This window comes from Protobothrops mucrosquamatus, unplaced genomic scaffold, assembly GCF_001527695.2.
Source record: "Protobothrops mucrosquamatus isolate PMUCROS unplaced genomic scaffold, P.Mucros_1.0 scaffold2604, whole genome shotgun sequence".
Taxonomy (NCBI): Eukaryota; Metazoa; Chordata; class Lepidosauria; order Squamata; family Viperidae; genus Protobothrops; species Protobothrops mucrosquamatus.
In genome coordinates, this window is record NW_015388658.1 from 103171 (window position 1) to 126196 (window position 23026).

At 45.5% G+C, this 23026-nt stretch overlaps 1 protein-coding gene across 1 annotated transcript; it reads right to left on the bottom strand.

The window, feature by feature from the left end:
• Window positions 1-6531: 6531 nt before the first annotated feature.
• Window positions 6532-21365, bottom strand: PRRC1 (proline rich coiled-coil 1). The gene is made up of 9 exons (XM_015825366.1): window positions 21307-21365; window positions 19734-19795; window positions 16728-16997; window positions 15600-15754; window positions 15119-15221; window positions 13225-13388; window positions 10437-10540; window positions 9468-9570; window positions 6532-7175 (listed from the first exon to the last, which is right to left on the bottom strand). The coding sequence occupies exons 1-9, from the start codon at window positions 21363-21365 to the stop codon at window positions 6966-6968; spliced, it is 1230 nt and encodes a 409-aa protein (XP_015680852.1). The 3' UTR covers window positions 6532-6965.
• Between the last annotated feature and the right edge of the window lie 1661 nt (window positions 21366-23026).

Below are 23026 nucleotides of genomic sequence, written 5' to 3' on the forward strand. Positions count from 1 at the left end.
CATGGAAGGGATGGGGGGGGCAACCATTTGTTTGGTGTTATGTTTCAGAGGTTTCTTCATACTGCATAGATGATAGCTATTTGTGAAGTTCTCCAGGGTGATTTACACCTCTGTTGCTCCACCCTGTATGCAGTGCTTCCTGTGAAGGCCTCGGCAGTGAGTTAACTCATGTAATGGCACAATTTTTGGCACAGCTTGCTGGGGGGAGGGGCTCACTGTTTGTTCCAGTTCTTCTTTTTTTCAGACGCCACCAAGAGAGAACCATAGCTGAAGCACATCTGTTCTGTTGGCAAGTAATGTGTGCTTGATCTGCTTGTGTAGAGCATATGAATCCCGGCTTTGCTTGTGCAGAGTAATGCTAGTTGAAAGAGAAATCCAGTGGATGAGTGATAAAAAAAATGCCTGTGGTTTGAAAGGAGCTCTCTTGACCACCAGATACAATCCTGCAGTGTAGCCAGTTCTTGTTTGGCTGAGAGACAAGTGCAAGTGACGGTACTGCTTTTTTAGGTAACCTGTACGACTTTTGTTTTTCTCTTAAGCTACGGGGAGGGCTCGGGGTACTGAAGCCTTTAGTTTTTTTCCAGATTCTTAGGCTCTAACTGGCACCAGAAATCACAGCTCCAGGAAGCTTAACTGGCAAGTCACATTTCGACCCATTCCTGACTGAAGTGGAATGCTTTGTGTGGGTTTCTTCCTGTTCTATTTTCTTAACAGTTAATGATTCAAGAGCACACAACACTCAAAAAAAACCAGCTCCTCATGAGGCGGGCACAGAAGCCACTCCAGTAAGAATAGCCTTCCTAAAAACCCAAGTTTTTTTCTCTCTCTCCTTATGTGATGGGATTAATGGGAGGAGCTGGGGGCACCCTTGTGTCTAGATTGCTTTTCACAGATCAGTAGAAGGAACCTCCAGACACGATTTTCACACTGCAGCGGACAAAAAAAACAACCAGGTGAACATTTTTCTTTTCATGATGCCACGTACAAAGATAGGAAACTGGAGATGTAAAGTGATCTCCATTCTGCCTCTTTTAAGGTTTAGCCCAGCTTCATGCTGATGTGAGGGCATTTTAGACTGGTTCTATAGGAACCCCATCTTTTGCGTGTTGAGGTATGAGTTGAGACCTGGTGTACGTAATGTCTCAGGTATCCTCATTAACAGGTGCTCCTTAAAATGGAGCCGGAGATCCTGTATTACAATGAGGCAGATGTCTTAAAATTACAAAAAAGCTTGTTTGGAATAATCACCAAACTTATGCCAAAAAAAAAAAAAGATGTCTCGGGACCAGCCTGCTTGCAGTAAATGCAATAGGTTGTTGTCATTTTGATTGCCCAAATGCCTAAAATTCCTTTTAGCCATGGTGTAGTAATTGCTAGTCATGGTCTACAGTAGAAAAACCCATTGGCCAGTGTTTCATAGGGTGAAGGAGGAGGGTTAGGGGTTGTACTTGCAACCAGGTTTTTTTGCTAAGAATTTTCCAGGAACAAGCTGTTTCAACATACAGCACAAAACACCACAAAAACAGTTGACTTCATGCTAAAACCTGGATCCTGCCCAGGGCTGCTGTTCATAAGGTAATAATGTTAAAAATACTTGAAAACATCAGAGCAAATATTGCCTTAACTTCTAAGTTGGAAGCCAACAGCCCAGTTCAAGGAAGGTAATTTTTTTTTTTACATTCCTCAGTTTTCCTACGATGTTCATATATGCCAGGCACAAATCAAGTAAAATCTCAACAAAGAAGTATATGCTGTACCTTTGACACAAGTTTTCCTGTCTTTGAGGGACATAACTGTGGGTGGGAAGCCTTTTGGCTGACCTAGCTCTAGGCAGTGTAGGTGGCTGGGGAGGGTGTTTGCAATTCTGCTAAGACTCTTTTCAGGTCGTGGTACGTGTCGTGTTGGAAGCAGAAAAACAAAAAAAGGTTTTTCTTTTCCTGAGAGAACAAGTTGTGTTTTCTCAGGTTTTGCTTTTCACCTTGCTGCATTGCCCAAACCAAAAAAAAAAGCAAAAGGCATTGGTGGTTGGCACTCCTGGATTCCAGGATGGGGTTCAAGTCCCTGCAATGCCCTTGCTTTCTATCCAGATGCAGTCGGGCCTGCGTACCGTGTACACTTGGCAAGGGAATCTGAAGTACAGGACTCATTTCAGTTCTGCTCATCAGGGCTTCTGGGCGTCCGTTTTCATGAAGAACGGGACTTGCATTCTGATACCCTTCTGCCCCGTAACTTGATTTGTGGAATATTTCACTCCGAATAGAGCTGAAAAGGGGACCTTGGAGGTTTTCTAGTCCAACCCACTGTCCAAGCAAGAGATCCTATACTATTTCAGACAAATGGTTGTCCAGTTTTTTCTTTAAAAACCTCCAGGGATGGAGCACCTACATCATCTGGAGGCAAGCTGTTCCACTGGTTAATTGCCCTCACTGTCAGGAAGAGCTACAGTACAATGTCCCCCAGTCCTTTTCTCTAGATTAGTCAAACCCAATGTAACCGTTCATATGTTTTTGTCTCCAGGCCTTTAATCATCGTAGGAAAAAAATGTTAGAGTGTCCAGCAATTTATATGAGCAAAAGAAAACACCTGTTTGAATGTGATTGGCCTGTTTATTCATGCCTTGGGAGATATTTATTAAAAGGCGGATACAAGATAATAGTTCGGTGTCTTTTTCTCAGCCTACAGGTATGGCATAAAATAACAAAACTGCAGAAAAATTGGTCAATGGAACAAATTGCCTCCCAGAGTTGTGGGTGCTCCATCATTGAAGTTCTAAAGAAAAGATTGAAAAACTGTTTGTTGCAATAGATTTGATATTAGGCAACCTGGACTGCAATGGCATTAGGTTTTAACACCATTATTTTCTAATTAGTTGGGAAGGATGGGACTCTTCCATATGTAATTTCAGGCTTGCAGTAAATAGATAACCTTTATTGTCTTTTTTTTACTGTGGGCACAATGGCACACATTAAAAATGAAGTTCAGTTGCTTAGTACGTGGGTTCAGAAATACTGCTGAATGTGGACTTTGGAGAAATCAATATATTACCCATTAAAATTAATTTTGCTATTTGTTGGAGGGTGGGGAAAAACCCCTTTCAGTTGCTCAGAATGGCTGAAGATCGCACCTGAAATTTCCACTTCAAAAGTGCAAGACGCACTTCACAATGGAAAGATGCAATCAAATCCATGGTGGGACGTTTGGGAGAAGTTGGCAGGAATCAAGAGAATACTTGGATTTATTTGAGTGACGATCCTGAACCGAAGAACATACCCACCCTCAAAAAATGCATTTTGGTTGCTATATTGAATTTTGAAGTTGTTTTTTTAAAAAAATTGTAAAAACAAACCAGTATTTTCAGATAAAGATACCGTTGTGTTTTTGTAATCCTTTGATCAGTGGCCACATTCATATGCTTCTTATTAAAATCTCTTTGTGTGAATTCAATGAATGCAGGCTCTTTTGTTACTGCAAGTTTGAATAATTTGGAGATGGACTCCTTTAATGGGAAGGTCAGGTGTATTGCCTAAGTGTATTCACACAGCCAGTGAGTGAAAGGAAGTGAAAAAGGGCTGGTGTTCAGGTTTGCTTAAATTATCATTTCATAAATTCCAAGATTTATCCATGGGCAAACAAGAGACTCAAAATTGTGATATTAAACTGGAGTTTACTCCTAAGGAAAAAAAATGATTAATGGAAGCCAAATACAGGTAATTCTCGACTTACAACCATTTTGTTTAGTAACCGAAGTTGGCACTGGAAAAAAATGTGACTTACAGCATCGGCCTGTATCGCGCAGATTAATACAATCAACGGGCCGATGACGTGCTCAAGGAGCCGGGCGCAGAGGCAGGAGGCTATACGAGCTGCCTTCCCGATCTCCTGCTATTCTAACTCTGATGACGCCAGCAGTTTTTGGCCGGACAAAAGCTTAGTGACTCTTCTTAACCACAGGCTTGTTTATATTAAACAGGCTGGTTTATTATATCCTGGTGTTCGTTTTTTCTTTTATTTGTTAACATAATGCCCAGGATTCACATTTTTAGTATTTTAAAAGACATGTATGTATGTATGTATGGCATTATCAGGCAGGGATAAGTTTCTACAGTACGTTTCAAAGGAATTTGTGGACGATGACTTAAAAGACAAGCCAGCCGTGTGCAGCAACAGCCAAAAAAGCGAATACAATCCTTGGCTGTATAAACAGGCATAGAATCAAAATCACGTGAAATATTAGTACCACTTTATAAATCCTTAGTAAGACCACACCAGGAATACTGCACCCAGTTTTGGTCATCACATTACATAAAAGGTTGAGACTTTGGAAAAAGTGCAGAGAAGAGCAACTAGGATGATTAAAGACCAGGAGACTAAAACAGATGAACAATTGCAGGATTTGGGTATGGTAGATGTCAACGCTGCAAATACTGTATATTCTTGCTTTGACAATATGCAGAACTGTCTGGTATTTTTATAGTTAAATCAGGCAACAATGAAAGGGGAGGAGAATCGGAAGTAAATCACATCTTCCAAGTTAATTGGAAGATGTGAACCATGACCCCAAAATAGGGGCGGGGAAAAATGCTTGGAATGTATGTGCAACGGAAAAGAATCCAGATCTAAGCATTTCCACCATGCCGTACTGTAACCTTAATAAATGCTTTTAGGAAAAATATGCCTGAAAGTCCTTTTAAGTGTTTCGTTAATCAGACACATGACACTAGTCTAGAGAAAAGGAGTAGGGGGGGACACACACGATAGCAGTATTCCAGTATTTGAGGGGCTGCCACAAAAAGGGAGGGGGTCAACTTATTTTCCAAAGGACCAGAAGGCAGGACAGGAAACAATGGATGGAAACTAATCAAGGAGAGAAGCAACCTAGAATTAAGGAGAAATTTCCTAACAGAACAATTAACCAGTGGAACAGCTTCCTTCCATCACTGGAGGTGTTTAAGAAGAGACTGGATAATTATTTGTCTGAAATGGTATAGGGTCTTCTGTTTGAGCAGGGGGATGGACTACAAGACCTCCAAGTTCCCTTCCAGTGCTATTCTGATTGATTGAAATAGAAAGTTCCCCAAATCCTATGGCAGGTGAATATGATTGTCAGGTTTCAGGATCTGCTGAAGATGCTTAAATGCTTTAAGGGGAAAACAGTTCTACTGGAGCAGTATTGATTTAATTGATTTAATTCTGATTTACAAATGAAACCAAAACAAGTAACATTCTTGGGAAAATATTAAGAAACTGGCTAGCCAGGTATTCTATATAAAATTATATTTTGGAAGCATCTAGAAAAGAGAAAGATTAAGCAATATAAATTGAGAAGCTTGTACTAAATGTTATCAAAATAGTCTCTTCTTTAGCAGTTTATAAATATGAACTGACAGCATCCAAGTACAGAATATGAGATAGAGAAGGGAGACACGATAGAAAAGGGATAAGAATTTGCTTCTTCGAAAGTAGTGATTACATTTACTGCCAACAAAATGCAATTTGTTGGCTTGTGTTAATGGTGGCCCTACAGCATCCTTACTACATGCAAAATGGCTTGAGTCACAACGGGGAAAAGTTTTCTTGAACTGAAAATATCACGTTAATGATTTATATACCAAACCTCTGATCAGGTGGCTATGCAAATATTTGATTCTGAAATCTGATCTGAAGGCGATTGACCTGAATAGATTGGTTAAAGAAAATGCTAACATGTTAAAAACAAAAACCCTGGATCAAATTTGACTGAACAGTTCAACTGTTTTTGAGCCAGCGTTAAAATTCCATGATTTGAACTGTAGGTTCTAAACCAGGGGTAGGCCACCTTGGCTCTTTTATGACTCGTGGACTTCAACTCCCAGAATTCCTGAGCCAGCCATGCTGAAGGGAAATGGAGAGGTTTCCAAGCTGAGCCAGGGTGACTCAGGAATTATGGGAGTTGAAGTCCACCAGTCATAAAAGAGCCAAGGTTGCCTACCCCTGGTCTAAACTGATCCGTTTTGAAGGTAGAAAGCCTTCAAATGAAATGAACGGTTTAAACTGGGGCCTCACACAAAACTCACCCTTTAAAAAAAGAATAATAATAGAAAAAGAACCCCGCCCTTTGACACCCTGCATTGCAACTGTTCCATAATGCCCTATTTGGGAAGATGTCTGCAAAAGAGCCCCAGAATCAGTTGTCATTGGATCTGGGTTTTAACTTTTGCAAAGATATAGACATTAATTTCTGGAGGTTTTTTTTCTGTTTTAAAATCCCATTTTAGTTCCCTTTGCCTCTGAATTAACGCCCTAGGACAGGGGTAGGCCACCTTGGCTCTTTTATTATGACTCATGGACTTCAACTCCCAGAATTCCTGAGCCAGCCATGCTGAGGAAAAATGGAGGTTTCCAAGATGAGCCATGCTGGCTCAGGAATTCTGGGAGTTGAAGTCCACAAGTCATGAAGGGGCCATAGTTTTCCCCATGCTGGCTCAGGAATTCTGGGAGTTGAAGTCCACGAGTCATAAAAGAGCCAAGGTGGCCTACCCCTTGTCTTAGGAGGAAGTAAGATGCATACAAAACTTAAAAAGGGTCATTTCACAAGGCCAAATATTCATCTTGATCGCCCAATTCTTAACGAACATAAAAACACTTTTAAGAAATTGGTTTTTCTGACTTTGGAGCTCAAAGTATTCCAAATGGAACTCCTCCAGCCCTAATTACAGGCTAAAATATATTTGGTGACCCAAATGTTTAGCTTAGCAGCTTTACTGTTTTTTAACTTGAAATGTGCACCTCTTTGAATGTATTTTAATTAATGCAACCTTCTCCAACCTGGTGCCTTACCCAGACTGCTGGTCTACAAACTCAGGAGTTCCAGTCCCAACTCGCTGGGGTAGCACCAGGGTGAGGAATGATGAGTAAACAGTGTGTCCCCCCCCTCAAACCCTGTTCTTTGGGTTCCCCTTGGGCTTGGGGGATTTTTGATTTTCTTTTCAAATGGTCCTTTGGGGTAAACGCTGCTTATACATCCCTGCAATCGCTTTGGCTGCGCTGTAGATCATCTGTTGACGAGACATGCCAGTGAATGCCGTGTGCCAGTCGGTGCGGTTGACGTGCGGCAAGTTCCTGGCAATCACTTCGCCCACCGTCACCAATAAACCCGACCACCGAAGGTTGTAGTCCGCGGGGGTCAAACTCTGCGCCTACAAAACGAAGGAAGACGGGTGAGTAGAGAAACGCCCTGTGGGCCTCAGCCTCAGTTTCTCTTGTGGGTTTACTCTGCAACTTTATTTGCACGAGCCGAGAACGAACAGAGAACCTGTCGATTAGAGGTGAATGATCTTAGATCAGGGGTGTCAAGCTGCCGGTCCGTGGGCCGGACGCGTCACGCGGAAGCCACGCTCACCCCGTTGCCGGCAATGGCAAAACAGTCCCGATACGTCGCACGACGTCGCGGGTTTGTCATGTCTGTTTTAGATTATGAGTGCAGGTTATCTTCAACTTACGACCACAATTGAGCCCAAACATTCTGTTTGTTAAGCGAGACATTTGTTACGTGAATTTTGCCCTGCTTTATGACCTTTCTCGCCACAGCTGTTAAGTGAATCACTGCAGTTGATAAGTTAGTAACCTGGCCGTTAAGCGAATCTGGCTTCCCCATTGACTTTGTCAGAAGGTTGCAAAAGGGGATCACCAGGATACTGGTCATAAGTATGAACCAGTTGCCAAGCATCTGAATTTTTTTTAAAAAATATTTTATTGGGTTTTATAAGGATCGGAAAGGGATGGGATCAATAGGGGTATAGGAAAGGGTAAATGCAAGGGAATTGGGGATGGGTGCAACAAAAAATCCACGCTTAACAAGCAAGTTATCAAAATCAAATAAACATCACTTATATAGTACTAAACAATTATAATAAACTGGGTTAACAATAACCATAAGAATAAAAGATATAAATAATATTCATCTTACTAAATAACCATAATTAATAAAATATTAATAAGTTATAATCACTAATGCTTAGAATCACATTCAACCAAATTAATTTCAAAATCTTTTCTCATTCTATCGTGTTGCTAACCATTGATAAATTTTTTCCCATGTTTTAAAGTAGATAGAGTCGTCTTTCTCTTTGATCTCTAAAGTTAATCTATCCATTTCTGCACATTCTAAATTTTTAGTAATTATAGTCTGATCAGATGGTAAATCTTCATTTTTCCAAAATTGGGCAAATACTGCAAGCATCTGAAGTTTGATCACATGATCATGGGGATGCTGTGACGGCCGTGCGAAAAATGGTCGTAAGTCCCTTGGTTCAGTGCCTCTGTTAACTTTGAACAGTCACTAAATGAACGGTTTAAGTCGAGGACTATCTGCATTTCACCAAAAGATGAAGTTGACATGCTATCACTAAAACAGAATACCAACCAGTAGCTCAAATCTGCATGGAGTCAGGAAAGTAAAGGCCTAGAATGAGCTACAAGTGGCAACTAATGACAAAAATAATAAAAGTTTTTTTTCTATGTAAGGAAAAAGAAGGAAGTGGAAATGACTTTCTAATATCTGAGGGGACCAGCCAGACTTTGGAGCAAGTGCAGAGAAGAGCAACAGATGATTAAAAGCCTGGAGAATAAAACATATGAACAATTGCAGGATTTGGGAATGGCCAGTCTAGAGAAAAGAAGGACTAGGGGGGACAGGATAGCTGTATTCCAGTATTTGAGGGGCTGCCCCAAAGAAGAGGGGGTTCACTTATTTTCCAAAGCACCCGAAGGCAGGACAAGAAACATTGGATGAAAACTAATCAAGCAACTTGGAATTAAGGAGAAATTTTCTGACAGTGAGAACAATTAACCAGTGGAATGATTTGCCTCCAGAAGTTGTGGGTGCTCCATCCCTGGAGGTTTTAAAGAAAAGACTGGACAACCATTTGTCTGAAATGGTATAAGGTTTCCTCCTTCAGCAGAGGGTTGGACTAGAAGACCTCTGGAGGTCCCTTCCAACCCTGTTATTCTGATGCAAGGCTGTCTGAGGGGGGAGGGCATGAACACGTGGCTGTTCTTTGTTGAACAAGCCACAACTGGCTGAGTCTGACATAATATTACATCGTAGGTGCCAAATGTACACCAGAGGCTAAACCAGGATCGGCGATGTGGGCAGACCTGCCTCTGGAATCCACTTTACAGCCTGCTTTAACATTTTATTCACTAAAAAAATAATATATAGAGAGAGCAAAATCACATATAATAGGAGCCCATTTTTTTTCCTGGATTTTATCCCAATGGATGCATTTTTTAAAAAAAATTCTGAAAAAGACTGAAGGAAGCCTCTATAGGCAACAGGCCTAAATTCCTAAAATTCCTGCCTCAACAAAAAGCAGGATTCGTTGTTGGAACTGGGCGGTAAAGCTGAATTTGCCAAAAAGACAAAACGTTTTGAAACTGTCCTATCTGCCTGGGGGGTGATCTCCCTTTCGGGGGACATAAGGACTCACCTGTTGTATGTATTCCAGAGGTATGGGTGTGGCCTGAGTAAAGGTTTCCAGGTGGATTCCGTGAACTGGGTCCTCCAGGATCAGGCAGCCAATATCAAACCATCTGTAAAGATTTTTTGAAAGTTTTTAGATTTTATTCCATCATGCTGATGTCCACAAAGAGGCTAAATAGGCTGGCCCTTGCCAACGTCCCCCAGTTTGAAACTCTGCCTCCCAATACAGATAAGTCCTTGACTTACAACCATTCATTTAGTGACTGTTTGAAGTTACAGCACTGAAAAAAGTGGCTTAGGACTCCTTTTCCACACTTAACGACCGTTAATTTGGTCCCATGATCCAAATTCGGCCGCTTGGCAACCGGCCTATATTTATAATGGTTGCAGTGTCCCCGGGGTCACGTGATCCCTTTTTGTGACCTTCCGACAAGCAAAGTCAGTGAGGGGAGACGGATTCACTTAACAACCATTTTACTAACAACTGCAGTGATTCACTTAAGAACCGTGGCAAGAAAAGTCGTAAAATGGGGCAAAACTCTTTCTCAGCTCAGCCTCCTCACAAGACCACTATAAAGGAACAAAGCCTACATTTTATGGCTGACTGGAAACCCCTTATAGATTTTGTGTGTGTGTGTGTAGAATGGGAAAAAATGCACACGATTTGTGGTTGATTAGGGGGGGAAAAAGGCTAGATAATAGCCATCAGAGTTAGAAGGAATTTTGTAATTATACATATATTTGCTTCAAAGAAATTGGAAGCTTCTCTGTCTTCTTTCGGTGCTTTGCTCTTTTTTTTCCCCCTTTCTTTTTCTTTCCTCCCCTTTCCGCCGTTTCTTTCTATTCATTTGTGTTTTGATCCCGATTGTAAAACGTTTAATTAAAAAAAATTATATAAAAATGAACAAGCAAGGGGAAACTGGGGAAGGAGATTTTTGCTCCAAGTTCCCAGCTGCGTTGAAGGACTGTATCTCACTTGTCAGGGAGCAATTCTGCCATAAAACTCTCCACGGACAGGCCTGGTTGCTTCTGGTGGATGACTCCGGTCCTGCGTAAACCGTCCAGCCTCTCTTGGGCCCCCTAAAAGTCAAGGAAAGTGCCAAAAACATGAATCAACACAGAGCTTGCCACTTCAAACCAACTACATGCCCTAAACAAGGGCTTTTCAACCTTTTCACCCATTGTACCACTTTTAGGATATGGCAACATCCGAGGACCACCAGTCGCCTAGCAAGGTGTCAAAAACCTGATGACCAAAAAAAAAAAAAAGGAAAAAAGTGATAAAGTAAAGGTAGTCCTCGACTTACAACAGTTCCCTTAGTGACTGTTCGAAGTTACAATGGCACTGAAAAAAGTGCCCCCCAAGCCACAGCCGAGCAAGACACCTGCCTGCCCGCCCAGTGGCGCTCTTCCTCCTGTCCGAGGTTTTCATTGTTGTGAGCATTTCTGTTGAGGATTGGCAGCGGGGGTGGAGTGGGGGGTGTTTGGTTTTTATTCCCCCCTCCGTCTGCTGTGTGGTTGCAGCAGGTTTTGGTCACTTCACATGACCCTGGGACACTGTGGCCGTCATAAATATGAATCAGTTGCCAAGCATCTGAATGTAAATCACAAGACCCTGGAGATGCTGCAACATTCCAGCTGATTGGTGCTTCTTCTGGGCTCAGCAGAAGTGTCAGGATCAGCGCCAAGCTCCAGCTGGATCCTGGCGCTGATCCTGGCACTTCCATTGAGCCCTGAGAGCCCTGCAGCTCCAGCTGTCTCTGGCTCAGGCTTGTGTGGTTCTGCCACCGGTTCGGCTCATTCCCCTCCCCTACTACTTTTCTAGGATGCTCGCGTACCACCTGCCAGGTGCCAATGTACCACAGGTGGTACCTGTACCACTGGTTGAAAAGCCCTGCCCTAAACCAAAAACAACGCCCATAATGGGAAGACACCAAATCGAATCACAGCCCGGCATATGCTGGAGCAAAATCGCCCTGCTGACCATTGGATTTGTTTCTGTTCAGAGTATTTTGTAAAATGTTAAGCTTTAGAGAAGACAGGTGGGCAACTGAGATGAATAAAGGCCTGGAGACTAAAACATACGAAGAACGGCTGCAGGACTTGGGTATGGCCAGTCCCACCTGGTCCTTCTTTTCTCTAGACTGGCCATACTGTTCCAGTATTTGAGGGGCTACCAAAAAGAAGAGGGGGGTCAGCCTATTCTCCAAAGAACCTGAAGGCAGGATAAGAAACGATGGATGGAAACTAATCAAGGAGAAAAGCAACCTAAATTTAAGGAGAAATGTCCTAACAGTGAGAACAATTAACCAGTGGAACAGCTTGCCTCCAGAAGTTGTGGGTGCCCCATCACTGGAGATTTTTAAGAAGAAGCTGGACAATCACTTGTCTGGAATGGTATAGGGTCTCCTGCTTGATCAGGGGGTTGGACTAGATCCAAGGTCCCTTCCAGCTCTATTCTGATTCTGATTTATGACTTGAAATCACCCAAGGATCAGCCAGAATGGAGCTGTTTCAATTGTGTATCTGAACTATCTCTATTCTATCTTTTGTCCCAGGGGCTGCTGATCCAGCTCCACAGAGGAACTACTGAGTCTTTCATTTGTACCTCAATCACGGTCTGGTTTGGCACCGCAACCAAACAGGACAGGTGCAGCCTTCAACGGATAGTTAGGACTGCAGAAAGAACAATCACAGCCAGCCTGCTTTCCATTGAGGAAAGGGTCAGAAAGGGGGCTGAGAAAATATCTACAGACCCCTCAATCCTGGACATAAACTGTTTCAACTTCTCCCCTTGGGATGGCGCTAGAGGGCATTGCATGCCAAAACAACCAGACATATAGTTCCTCCATCCCGTGTCATCACTCTGCTGAATACCTAATTCACACAGCGCTGTCTTAGTGCGGATCCAAGCACTGTTATTACAATTATATAATGTTATATAGTATAAGACCTTTCTATTATTTATTAGTGATAATTATATTTGCATTATATAAACCAAGTGGCTGTGCTTGATAAACCAAGATTTATGGCTAAGGGCCATAAGCTTAGCTATTTGTGACTGATTTGGTAAGCCACAGTAAAACCTCGTGGCTTAATACAATGTGCAGATCAACCTTATTGGTTATTTGGGATTTCCCCCCCCCCCCCCAAAAGAACTCTAATGATTCTCTGGTTGAGTTTGCACAACATGCTCAGCTAGGCTTAAAATGGGATTCAGCAGCTGTGTTGGAAGCGTGTTTCCGATGTGGTAAGGAGGGACACCACGCTGCGGAATGCTCTGCCCCACATCCATTGTCAGCCTGCCAACTTCCAAGTAAGGCGAGGAGATGTAACAGAGACTGAAATTAAACCTATTAAAATATTGAGCCCACTGACTTGTTTAGGTCAGGACACAGTTTCCGCGGAGTCTTCAAAGCCTCTTAATTTTTTATGATCTGTCCACACTTCAAATGGGATTTTGCTACCCTTCAGGAATTGTCCCCACTTTGGAGAGCCCAGTATTTTAATCGGTTTAATTTCAGACTCCATTACATACTTGGACACTCAAGCTGGAGGTTGACAGTAGCCCTGATTGTCTTGGCTTAACATGTGAACCAGTCCATCTCATTAAGCCTTTATCTGGTTTACTTGTTGGTCCTCTGGATGTCTGGTAAACCGTTGTCTTTTCTTAAACCGGGGTGAAAATTCAGCATGTTGTGTGTGTACCTGACCCTTTAAGGGCCAACGTGCTGCAAAATTCAACACCTTCCCAAATCACTCACTTTCAGTCCAGCTGCGTAGCCAACAGGCTGGGGGGCTATGTTGGAGTGGCCGTCCTCCCCTGTTACAGTAGCCATGCCAAAAACCTCCTGGAAAGCTTGTCTCACGGCTGCGACCTTGATCTCCTTCAGCGAGGTGACCACGATGTCCAGCTCTCCTCCTGATTCTAGGAAGCAGAAACGCCCAAAATTGCCTTTGTGGCCAAAACAAGATGGCCACACCGTAACTTAAGAAGAAGATGACCTTTAACACACAAGACACTTGAAAACCTGGCCAACAAAGGTCCGTAGAGGCAAAGCTATGGTTTTCCCAGGAGCGATGGATGGCTGTGAGTGTTGGACCAGAAGGAAGGCTGAGTGCCAAGCACTGATGGTGCTGGAGAAAACTCTGGAGAGTCCCTTAGACCAGGGGTTTTCAACCTTGGCTACTTTAAGACTGGCGGACTTCAACTCCCAGAATTCCCCAGGTGCCATAGTTGCCTGTCCCTGCTTTAGAGCAGGCATCTCCATCCTTGGCCACTTTTAAGACTTGTGGAATTCAACTCCCAGAATTCCTCAGCCAGAAGGTGCCATAGTTGCTCTTGGCTACTTTAAGACTTGCAGACTTCAACTCCCAGAATTCCTCAGCAGCCAACCGCTGAGCTAACCAAGGTTAATATTAGCTCTGCCATCTTCGGCTTGACACCTTGCCGGCGTCCTGCCATCAAAGGCTAGGGGAGAGGGAGCGAGGAGGACAAATGGGCAACCATCATGTATGAGGATGTGATGAGAAATAGGGAAGGGGGATGACAGCTGGAACCAGTTTGTGCCGGTCTTCAAGGCCACCCACCCTGAGAATGGGATGTGGACTGCCCCAAACACCTCAGCATTTCCTAAAACACCTATGTGGCTCCTCATTGGGTGAAGACAAACTGGTCATGGGGGGAGAGCTGGGATGACAGAGAAAAATTGTAACCGTTGCGTGGGAATCTTAGTTCTAGCCTGACTTTACTGTAACCAGCAACCTTTAGTGAAAGAACCTATCTATTCACCTATATCAGTGGTGGCGAACCTTTTAGAGACCGAGTACCCAAACTGCAACCCAAAACCCACTTATTTATCGCCGGGTGCCGGATAGGACATGGCCTACTGGGTGGGCGTGGCTGTAGTGGTCATGGCAGACTGGGTTGGTGTGGCCAAAGTGGGCATGGTCACCTCAATGTTGCTCGTGGGGAGGGACGCCTGTGGGGGCTGGGCAGGGTTGGGGGAGATTCAGGGGGTCTCTGACAGGTGGGGCGGTGGGCAGGAGGCTCATCCTGCGGGGTGAGGCGAGGCAAGGCGAGGCAGGGCTGGGGTGCCATTGCCACGGGGCAAGGAGAGGCAGGGGCCGGGGCAGCCGCTGCCTGACACCATCGGCCCCCGCACACAGAGGCCAGCGAACGCATGGGGGCTGACGGTGTCCGTCAGCAGCCACAGCCTGCTGGCCCCTCAACCGGCGCACTCTGGGGCTCGCAGCCTGCAGCCAGCAGTTCAGAGAAGCTGCCTCTGAGCTGGACAGCTGGCCGACAGCTGAGGAGGCGATGCAGTGGGTTGTGCCTGGGAAAAGGAGAGCATGCGAGGCCCGGAGGGACGGGACAGGGGCGGAGGGAAATCAGCCGTGCCAGGATACATCCGGCCACATGGGACCTCGGGCGGCTGGTTGAAGAGGAACGGTTGCCATCTCCGGGGCCTAGCACGCGTGCCCACAAAGAGGGCTCTGAGTGCCACCTCTGGCATGTATGCCATAGGTTTGCCACCACTGACCTATATGGAGTCGAGGGTCTCTCTTTCTCAAGGGACGTGACTGGGGTGAGCCTGACAGTTAAGAGCAGGCAAAGTCCTGGTTCAGGAAGACAGAGGATGTTGCAGCTTCCCTTACTGATATATGGGGCCATGCCAGGATCCAGCGTCGTAATCATGGTCTCCACCGAGTGTTTGGTTTTATCCAGCACTGACTTGACCACAGGATTGCCAGCCACGCCCTGGGGGAACAAAGGTGGAAGTCACTAAATTTGGCTCGCCTGCCAGGCTAACCTGAGGCCCCAAACATGGCTTGATCTCTGCTTTGCTAGCTTTGTGGATGGTTACTTCGGGGAAGAAATGGGATATTCAGCATGCCCTAAACCAGGAGCAGAAGAACAGAGTGATTAGACTAGTGCAGGGATAGGCAACCTTGGCTCTTTTATGACTCGTGGACTTCAACTCCCAGAATTCCTGAGCCACCCGCCGCTCGCGCACATCAAGCTGCTCATGCCAGCCTGCCTCTTGCACGACCTGATTCCCCTCTCCCCAGCTGGGCCACCAAGCTGCAAAGGCTGGGGACCACTACATTACGTGGCAGCTGGAAAAGTACGCCTTACTTTTATGAAGCCCCACAGTCCTCCCGCAGATGCTTCGTTGTGCACCCCAATGCTTTGGGGGTCTCCATGATCCTCCGGAAAAGTGATGGAAGAGCCGCTCGCTAAGGTGGGCGCAGGCATAGGGACTGGCTGGGACAGAGGGCTTGTCAAGACACCTGAAAATCAGAATACATGCATGTACGGCTGCAGCCATGACATCCCCTGGTTTCAGCCAGGCGTCGTTGCTTATAAATGTCAAAATTGATTGTCAAAATCAAAAAAACAACACGCATGAACTGGTGCGGTCCCACCTTGTGGTAAATCCAAACAGACAAGACTCAGGAATGCTCAAGCATCACAGCCAGGGGCTTTGAGCCGCAGAAGCTGATGCTTTTTCTCAAAATGACAAAAGCAGGACCAGCCTTGGAGGACACGTGCCGCCATCTTTTCTGCATGCCTGCAATGCTGTGACGCAGACACAACAGGGCAGAAGCGCAGCCTAAGAATGCAACGGCTCCTTTTGGTGCTATCCTGTGGACATCGTGGAACAGGTGGACCAGGCTGGAATTGACCACTTGCCACGGCCAATTCGCTGTGGGTGTAAAGTCCTGCCTCGGCCAGTTCTCCCAAGAAAGCAGAACTCTTGAAACTGGCATTGTTTCAAAAGGAACTTTTATTGGAAGAGAGTGAAAGCAGAGAGGCAAAGCAAGATCTGAATATTCCTGCGCGAAAACGTTACATTAAATCCCTCTTCAAAACCCCTTCCAAACGCCCAGTCCATTTCCAGCCAATCCAAAGTGAAAGAAATACATTACAGATAGCTCAAAGATTCCCCCCTCCCAACAGAATGGCGGCATCCTGACAGCGGGACAACTCACCATGGGACAATTTAACAATTTAATTATTTTAATTTTTGTCATTCACATTTCGTTCTGTCCCTCCTTGGCATCCTTCCTTTAATGATTCTATTCCACCATTTCTTTGATACTAGTGTGATTCTTGTCCTGCAGTGAGTTGTGCCGTAGCGAGTCGGCTAGGGCGAAGTGTCATAGACCCGGACCAGGCCGGGGAGAAATCACCAGCTGTCCTGGGACAGGACTGGCTTGGGGTTCCCACCATCTTAAGAAGCAAGAAACGCGCTCCGCGTACCTGTGACAGGCAGGGCCGAGTAGGAGGGCATCAGAGGGGTCTGGGGTGCTCGTCCCGCGTGGCCTTTAGTGATGTCATAGTTGGAAGTCATGGAAAACCCGGAGACCGGAGGCCCGGTGGGAGGCGTGGGGAATCCTGGCGGCCCGGGAGCAGAGCTTGGCGGAGGCGGAGCTGCTGGAAACTGAGTCACGGGGTTACCAAAAGCAGCGGTCATTGGGGTAGCGACTGATGGCGGGCCGGCCATGCCAGGAGGGGGGCTGGTGCAGATGGCTGCAGAAGGCAAAAGGGAAGTGGGGGGTGCAGAAGGGAGGGAGGAGACCATTGGGGGGGCGGTGGGGGAGAAGACGGGGGGAGGGAAAGAGGAAGAGGGGGGCTCCTTTGGAACAGCGAGAGCAGCTGCCGTCAGGGGAGGGGAAAAAAAAACACGAAGAAAGCATGTTAAAATTGGCTCCAGGAGATCCTCTTTGAGGGGGATTTGGAAATATGAAATAGCGCTAGTCCTCGAGTTACAGCAACGGACCCCAAAATTTATGTTGCTAAGTGAAACCTTTGCTGAGCGTTGTCCTATTTTATTTGCTTACCACGGTCGTTAAGTGAATCACGGCAGTTGATAAGTTAGGAACCCAGTTGTTAAGTGAACCTGGCTTCCCCGTTGACTTTGCTTGTCAGAAGGTTGCAAAAGGGGGTCACGTGACCCCAGGGATGCTGCAACCGTCATGAGTCAGTTGCCAAGCGTCCAAATTTTGATCACGTGACCCTGAGGATGCTGCAATGATGCTTAAGTGTGAAAAAACGGTCATAAGTCACTTTTTTCAATGCTGTTGTAACTTTGAAGCGTCACTAAATGAACCGTTGTAAGTCGAGGACTGCCTGTATGAATAAACAAACTCCTTTGAAGCATGGGAGAAAAAGCAGTGCCTGCACGAATGGGGGAGCAGGGCCGCAGGCAAACTGCACCCCATAACATCTCATTATGTCTCCGCCATGCAAACGCGAAACTCGCCTTTCCTCTAAGTTGCGTTCAACGCTGGTGCAGTTTTTAAACAGATGTGGCCTGCCCTTCCCTTCTTCCAGAACACACACACAAACACACATACACAGGTAATCCACAACTTACAACAGTTCATTTAGTGATCGTTCAAAGTTACAACAGCACTAAAAAAAGAGACTTAGGACCATTTTTCACACTTACGACCGTTGCAGCATTCCCCCATGGTCACGTGATCGAAACTGACTCGTATTTACGACGGTAGCAGTGTCCCAGGATCATGTCATCCCCTTTGGCGACCTCCTGACCTCCAGCAAAGTCAGTGGGGAAGCCAGATTCACTTAACAACCGTGTGACTAACTTAACAACTGCGGGTCGTTAATGGGGCACAATTCACTTCACAAATGTTTCACTTAGCAACATAAATTTGGGGCTCAATTGATCGGGATCGTAACCCGAGGACTACCTGTGTAGCAAATTCCCCCAGCAAGACTTTTGTGTGTAGGGCAGAGGTAGGCAACCTTGGCTCTTTTATGACTCGTGGACTTCAACTCCCAGAATTCCCGAGCCAGCCGTGCTGAGGGGAAAGGGAGAGGTTGCCATGCTTAGCCATGCTGGCTCAGGAATTCTGGGAGTTGAAGTCCACAAGTCATGAAGAGGCCATAGTTCCCCCATGCTGGCTCAGGAATTCTGGGAGTTGAAGTCCACAAGTCATAAAAGAGCCAAGGTTGCCTACCCCTGGTGTAGGGAGATGGAAAAGACTGACAGGATTCCCACAACGAAAGAATGGATGGTGAAGTTCATGGGAGCTGCCAAGATGGTGAAATTAACTTCCTTGCTTAAAAGAAAAAACTTTGTCTAGCTGGGTGGTGTCACCCACAATTGTTTAACAAGCCCTTCCCGCCCCACACACGTCTTTTCCAACTTTTGCTTTGAGCCACTTCGGGGAAATCGGGAAGGTTCTGGGTGCGAGAAGGAAGAAGCTAGGAAATGGTTGGAAAGGTGATACCTAGTGAGGCTGGGGGTACAGGAGGAGCAGCAGCCCAGGCCGTGGTGGGCGGGGGAGTCGTGGGGGGCGTTGTCTCTATCCCGCTCTCTTCCATCATTTTTTTTTTTCAGCAATACAATCCTGGGGCAAAAGGAAAAAACATATTCAGGAAAAGAGGAACCCAGAATGCAACAAGGGCCAACCAAATAAATCAATAAACAAGATATGGAATCAATGTAGATAGTCTTCAACTTACAAGAGTTCACATAATGACAGTTCGAAGTTACAACCTCACTGAAAAAGGACAATTTTTCACACTCACGACTGTTGCAGTCTCGCTTAGCAACAGAAATTTTGGGCTCAATCGTGGTCATAAATTGAGGACCACCTGTACTCCTTTCTTTGATACTATTCTTTACAAGACTGTCTGCTTCTAATCCTGGAGACTCTACAGGTAGTCCTTGAGTTATGACCATAATGGAGCCTGCCCATTACGGTCATAAGTCAGAACAGAAGTAAAACCGTTTGGTCACACAACTGACCCAATTTTACAGGGGCCTTTTTTTTTGCAGCGGTTCTTTAAATGGATGCCATGATCATGAATAGAATAGAATAGAATAGAGAAAAGGAATAGAATAGAATAGAATAGAATAGGAATAGAATAGAAATACAGAATAGAATAGAATAGGAGCCATGGTGTGGTTTTGCCAAAAATTGGAAGTGCCAGGTTTTTTTTTGTAAAACTGTCATGAAATATGGTCACATGATCCTGTAAATGGCTGAAAATGACTGCCCAAAGTGGCTGCGGGAGAAGGGGATGATAGTTGGAATTAACAGAATAACAGAGTTAGAAGGGACCTCGGTAGTTATCTAGTCCAACCCCCTGCTCAAGCAGGAGACCCTATACCATTTCTGAATTCCAGATCTGATCGTAAGTCTCCTTTTTCAGGTAGGTTATAATCTCAACCAATCCCTAAGTGACTAGCCGTAAATCAAGGACAACCTGTGTTTAACCAGAAGCATCACTCACCTGCCCTCTTGCTGATTCCCTGTTCACAGAATGACACTTTCCATCGTGTTTCAGAATTTGTCCTGGAGGAGAGGAAAAGGGAAAGAGAGAGATAGCAATGCAAAAAGGAAAAGGAATGACAGGAGCGAGGCTGGATTTACAGAACATGATCAACTGAGGAATAATGTTCTTGGTTTGCAGAAGACAACGCAAATTAAAATAAAACAAGTTGGGGTTGGGCGCCCATGGAAAGCCATCCCCGAAACTAAGGTCAAGATCAGCAGAGCTGAGCAGGACCTGTGAATGCAATTACAGACAGCCCTCGACTTACGACCACAACTGACCCCAAAATTTCCATGGCTAAGCAAGACAGATGTTACGTGAGTTGCACCCGACTTTACAACCTTTCTGGCCACAGTTGCTAAGTGAATCATTCCGGTTGTTAACTGAATCACATGGCTCTTGATTGAATCTGGCTTCCCCACTGACTTTGCTTACTGGAAGCCGGCTGAGAAATTTACAAATGGTGATCATGTGACTGTGGGATGTTGCAGTCGTTATAAGTACATGTTCAGTTGCCCAGGGCCCGAATTTTAATCACGTAATTCTGGGGATGCTGCAACAGTGTGAAAACTGGTCATACGTCCCTTTTTTCAGTACCGTTGTAACTTTGGTCACTAAATGAATGGTTGTATGTCACTTGTACCTAAGGAGCAGTAGTAAGTGCAGTATTGCAGGCAAACTCTGCCCAGAGCCTTACATTCTTCTGAGATAGATAAAATAACAGAATAATAAAGTTGGAAGGGATCTTGGAGGTCATCTAGTCCAACCCCCTGCTCAGGTAGGAAACCCTATACCATTTCGGACAAATGGCTGTCCAGTCTCTTCTTAAAAACTTCCAGTGTTGCATTCACCGCTTCTGGAGGCAGGGTGTTCCACTGGTTAATTGTTCTAACTGTCAGGAAGTTTCTCCTTAGTTCTAGGTTGCTTCTCTCCTTGGTTAGTTTCCACCCGTTGCTTTTTGTCCTGCCTTCAGGTGCTTTGGAGAATAGGATGACCCCCTTGCTTTGTGGCAGCCCCTGAGATATGGGAACTCTGCTATCATGTCCCCCCTCGTCCTTCTCTTCGTTAAACTAGACATACCCAATTCCAGCAACCGTTCCTTATATGTTTTAGCCTCCAGTCCCCTAATCATCTTTGTTGCTCTTCTCTGCACTCTTTCTACGGTCTCAACATCTTTTTTACATCGTGGTGACCAAAACTGGACGTAGTATTCCAAGTGTAGCCTTACCAAGGCCTTGTAAAGTGGTATTAATACTTCACGTGATCTTGATTCTATCCCTCTGTTAATGCAGCCCAGCACTGTGTTGGCTTTTTTGGCAGCTGCAGCACACGGCTGGCTCATATTTAAGTGATTGTCCACTAGGACTCCGAGATCCTTCTCATAGTTACTACTATTGAGCAAGGTACTCCCTATACTATACCTGCACATTTGTTTTTTCTTGCCTAAATGTAGAACCTTACTTTTTTCACCATTGAATTTCATTTTGTTAGATAGCGCCCAGTGTTCAAGTTTGTCAAGATCCTCCTGTACCTTAAGCCTGTAACTTCTGGAGTGTTGTGTATTCCTGCCAGCTGGTATATTCCTGTCATCTGCAAATTTGATGACTTCCCCCTTTATCCCCTCATCCAAGTCATTGATGAAGATGTCAAAGAGCACTGGGCCTAAAACAGAGCCTTGGGTTACAGAGCCTTGGCATACTCCCCCTTCATGTAGATGCAGTCTAACCCAGGGGTCCCCAACTGTGGCAACTTTAAGAGCTGTGGACTTCAACTCCCAGAATTCCCCAAAAGTTGCCACTGTTGGGGGATCTCTGGTCTAACCCACAACAAGGACCCAGATTGTTGGGGGCAATATGGTGACATTCTAAACCACTCAGAGAGGGCTGAAATGAATTATGGAGCAGTGTACAAGTCTAACTGAGGGGTCCATGATGCTTTCTGAGCTACAAATGTTCTCCTCCATTGGTACAAGTCTAAGTGCTATAGTAGGATTGGAACCTGATGAAGTGTTTGTGTAAATCAGGGCTAATGAGGAGAGGGGGGGAACCCCGGGGGAAATAAGAGAGGAAAAAAAGAAAAAGTGGGAGAAATAAGAGAATCAGCCCTAAAGAAAGAAAGAAAACACTAAAAAGCAAAGAGGAAAAGAGAGAGAAAAACAAAACAAAACAAGCCAGAAAGCCGCAGGCCCACAGGCCAAGAGAACTACGACTCCCGACATGCCACGGGAAGGGCGGAGGCCGTTTGCGCACGCGCCGGCCGGCATTGCCACGTCTCGGAGACTCGCTCCGCTGCGCGGCTGCCGCGCGTGTGCGCGTTTCCCCCTCTCCCCCCACCACATCGTTTCCCCCCCCGCGGCGCGCGCTCGTGCGCATGCGCGGGCACGGGGCGACGTCTTCCCTGGGGGAGTGAGGGGTGGGCGGCCGCGCTGAGTCCCCCTCCCGTCCCCAACCGGAGCAGCCGCGACCCCCGCCCGTAATGAGATCAGAATTCCCCCCCCNCATCGTGTTTCAGAATTTGTCCTGGAGGAGAGGAAAAGGGAAAGAGAGAGATAGCAATGCAAAAAGGAAAAGGAATGACAGGAGCGAGGCTGGATTTACAGAACATGATCAACTGAGGAATAATGTTCTTGGTTTGCAGAAGACAACGCAAATTAAAATAAAACAAGTTGGGGTTGGGCGCCCATGGAAAGCCATCCCCAAAACTAAGGTCAAGATCAGCAGAGCTGAGCAGGACCTGTGAATGCAATTACAGACAGCCCTCGACTTACGACCACAATTGACCCCAAAATTTCCATGGCTAAGCAAGACAGATGTTACGTGAGTTGCACCCGACTTTACAACCTTTCTGGCCACAGTTGCTAAGTGAATCATTCCGGTTGTTAACTGAATCACATGGCTCTTGCTTGAATCTGGCTTCCCCACTGACTTTGCTTACTGGAAGCCGGCTGAGAAATTTAGAAATGGTGATCATGTGACTGTGGGATGTTGCAGTCGTTATAAGTACATGTTCAGTTGCCCAGGGCCCGAATTTTAATCACGTAATTCTGGGGATGCTGCAACAGTGTGAAAACTGGTCATACGTCCCTTTTTTCAGTACCGTTGTAACTTTGGTCACTAAATGAATGGTTGTATGTCATTTGTACCTAAGGAGCAGTAGTTAAGTGCAGTATTGCAGGCAAACTCTGCCCAGAGCCTTACATTCTTCTGAGATAGATAAAATAACAGAATAATAAAGTTGGAAGGGATCTTGAA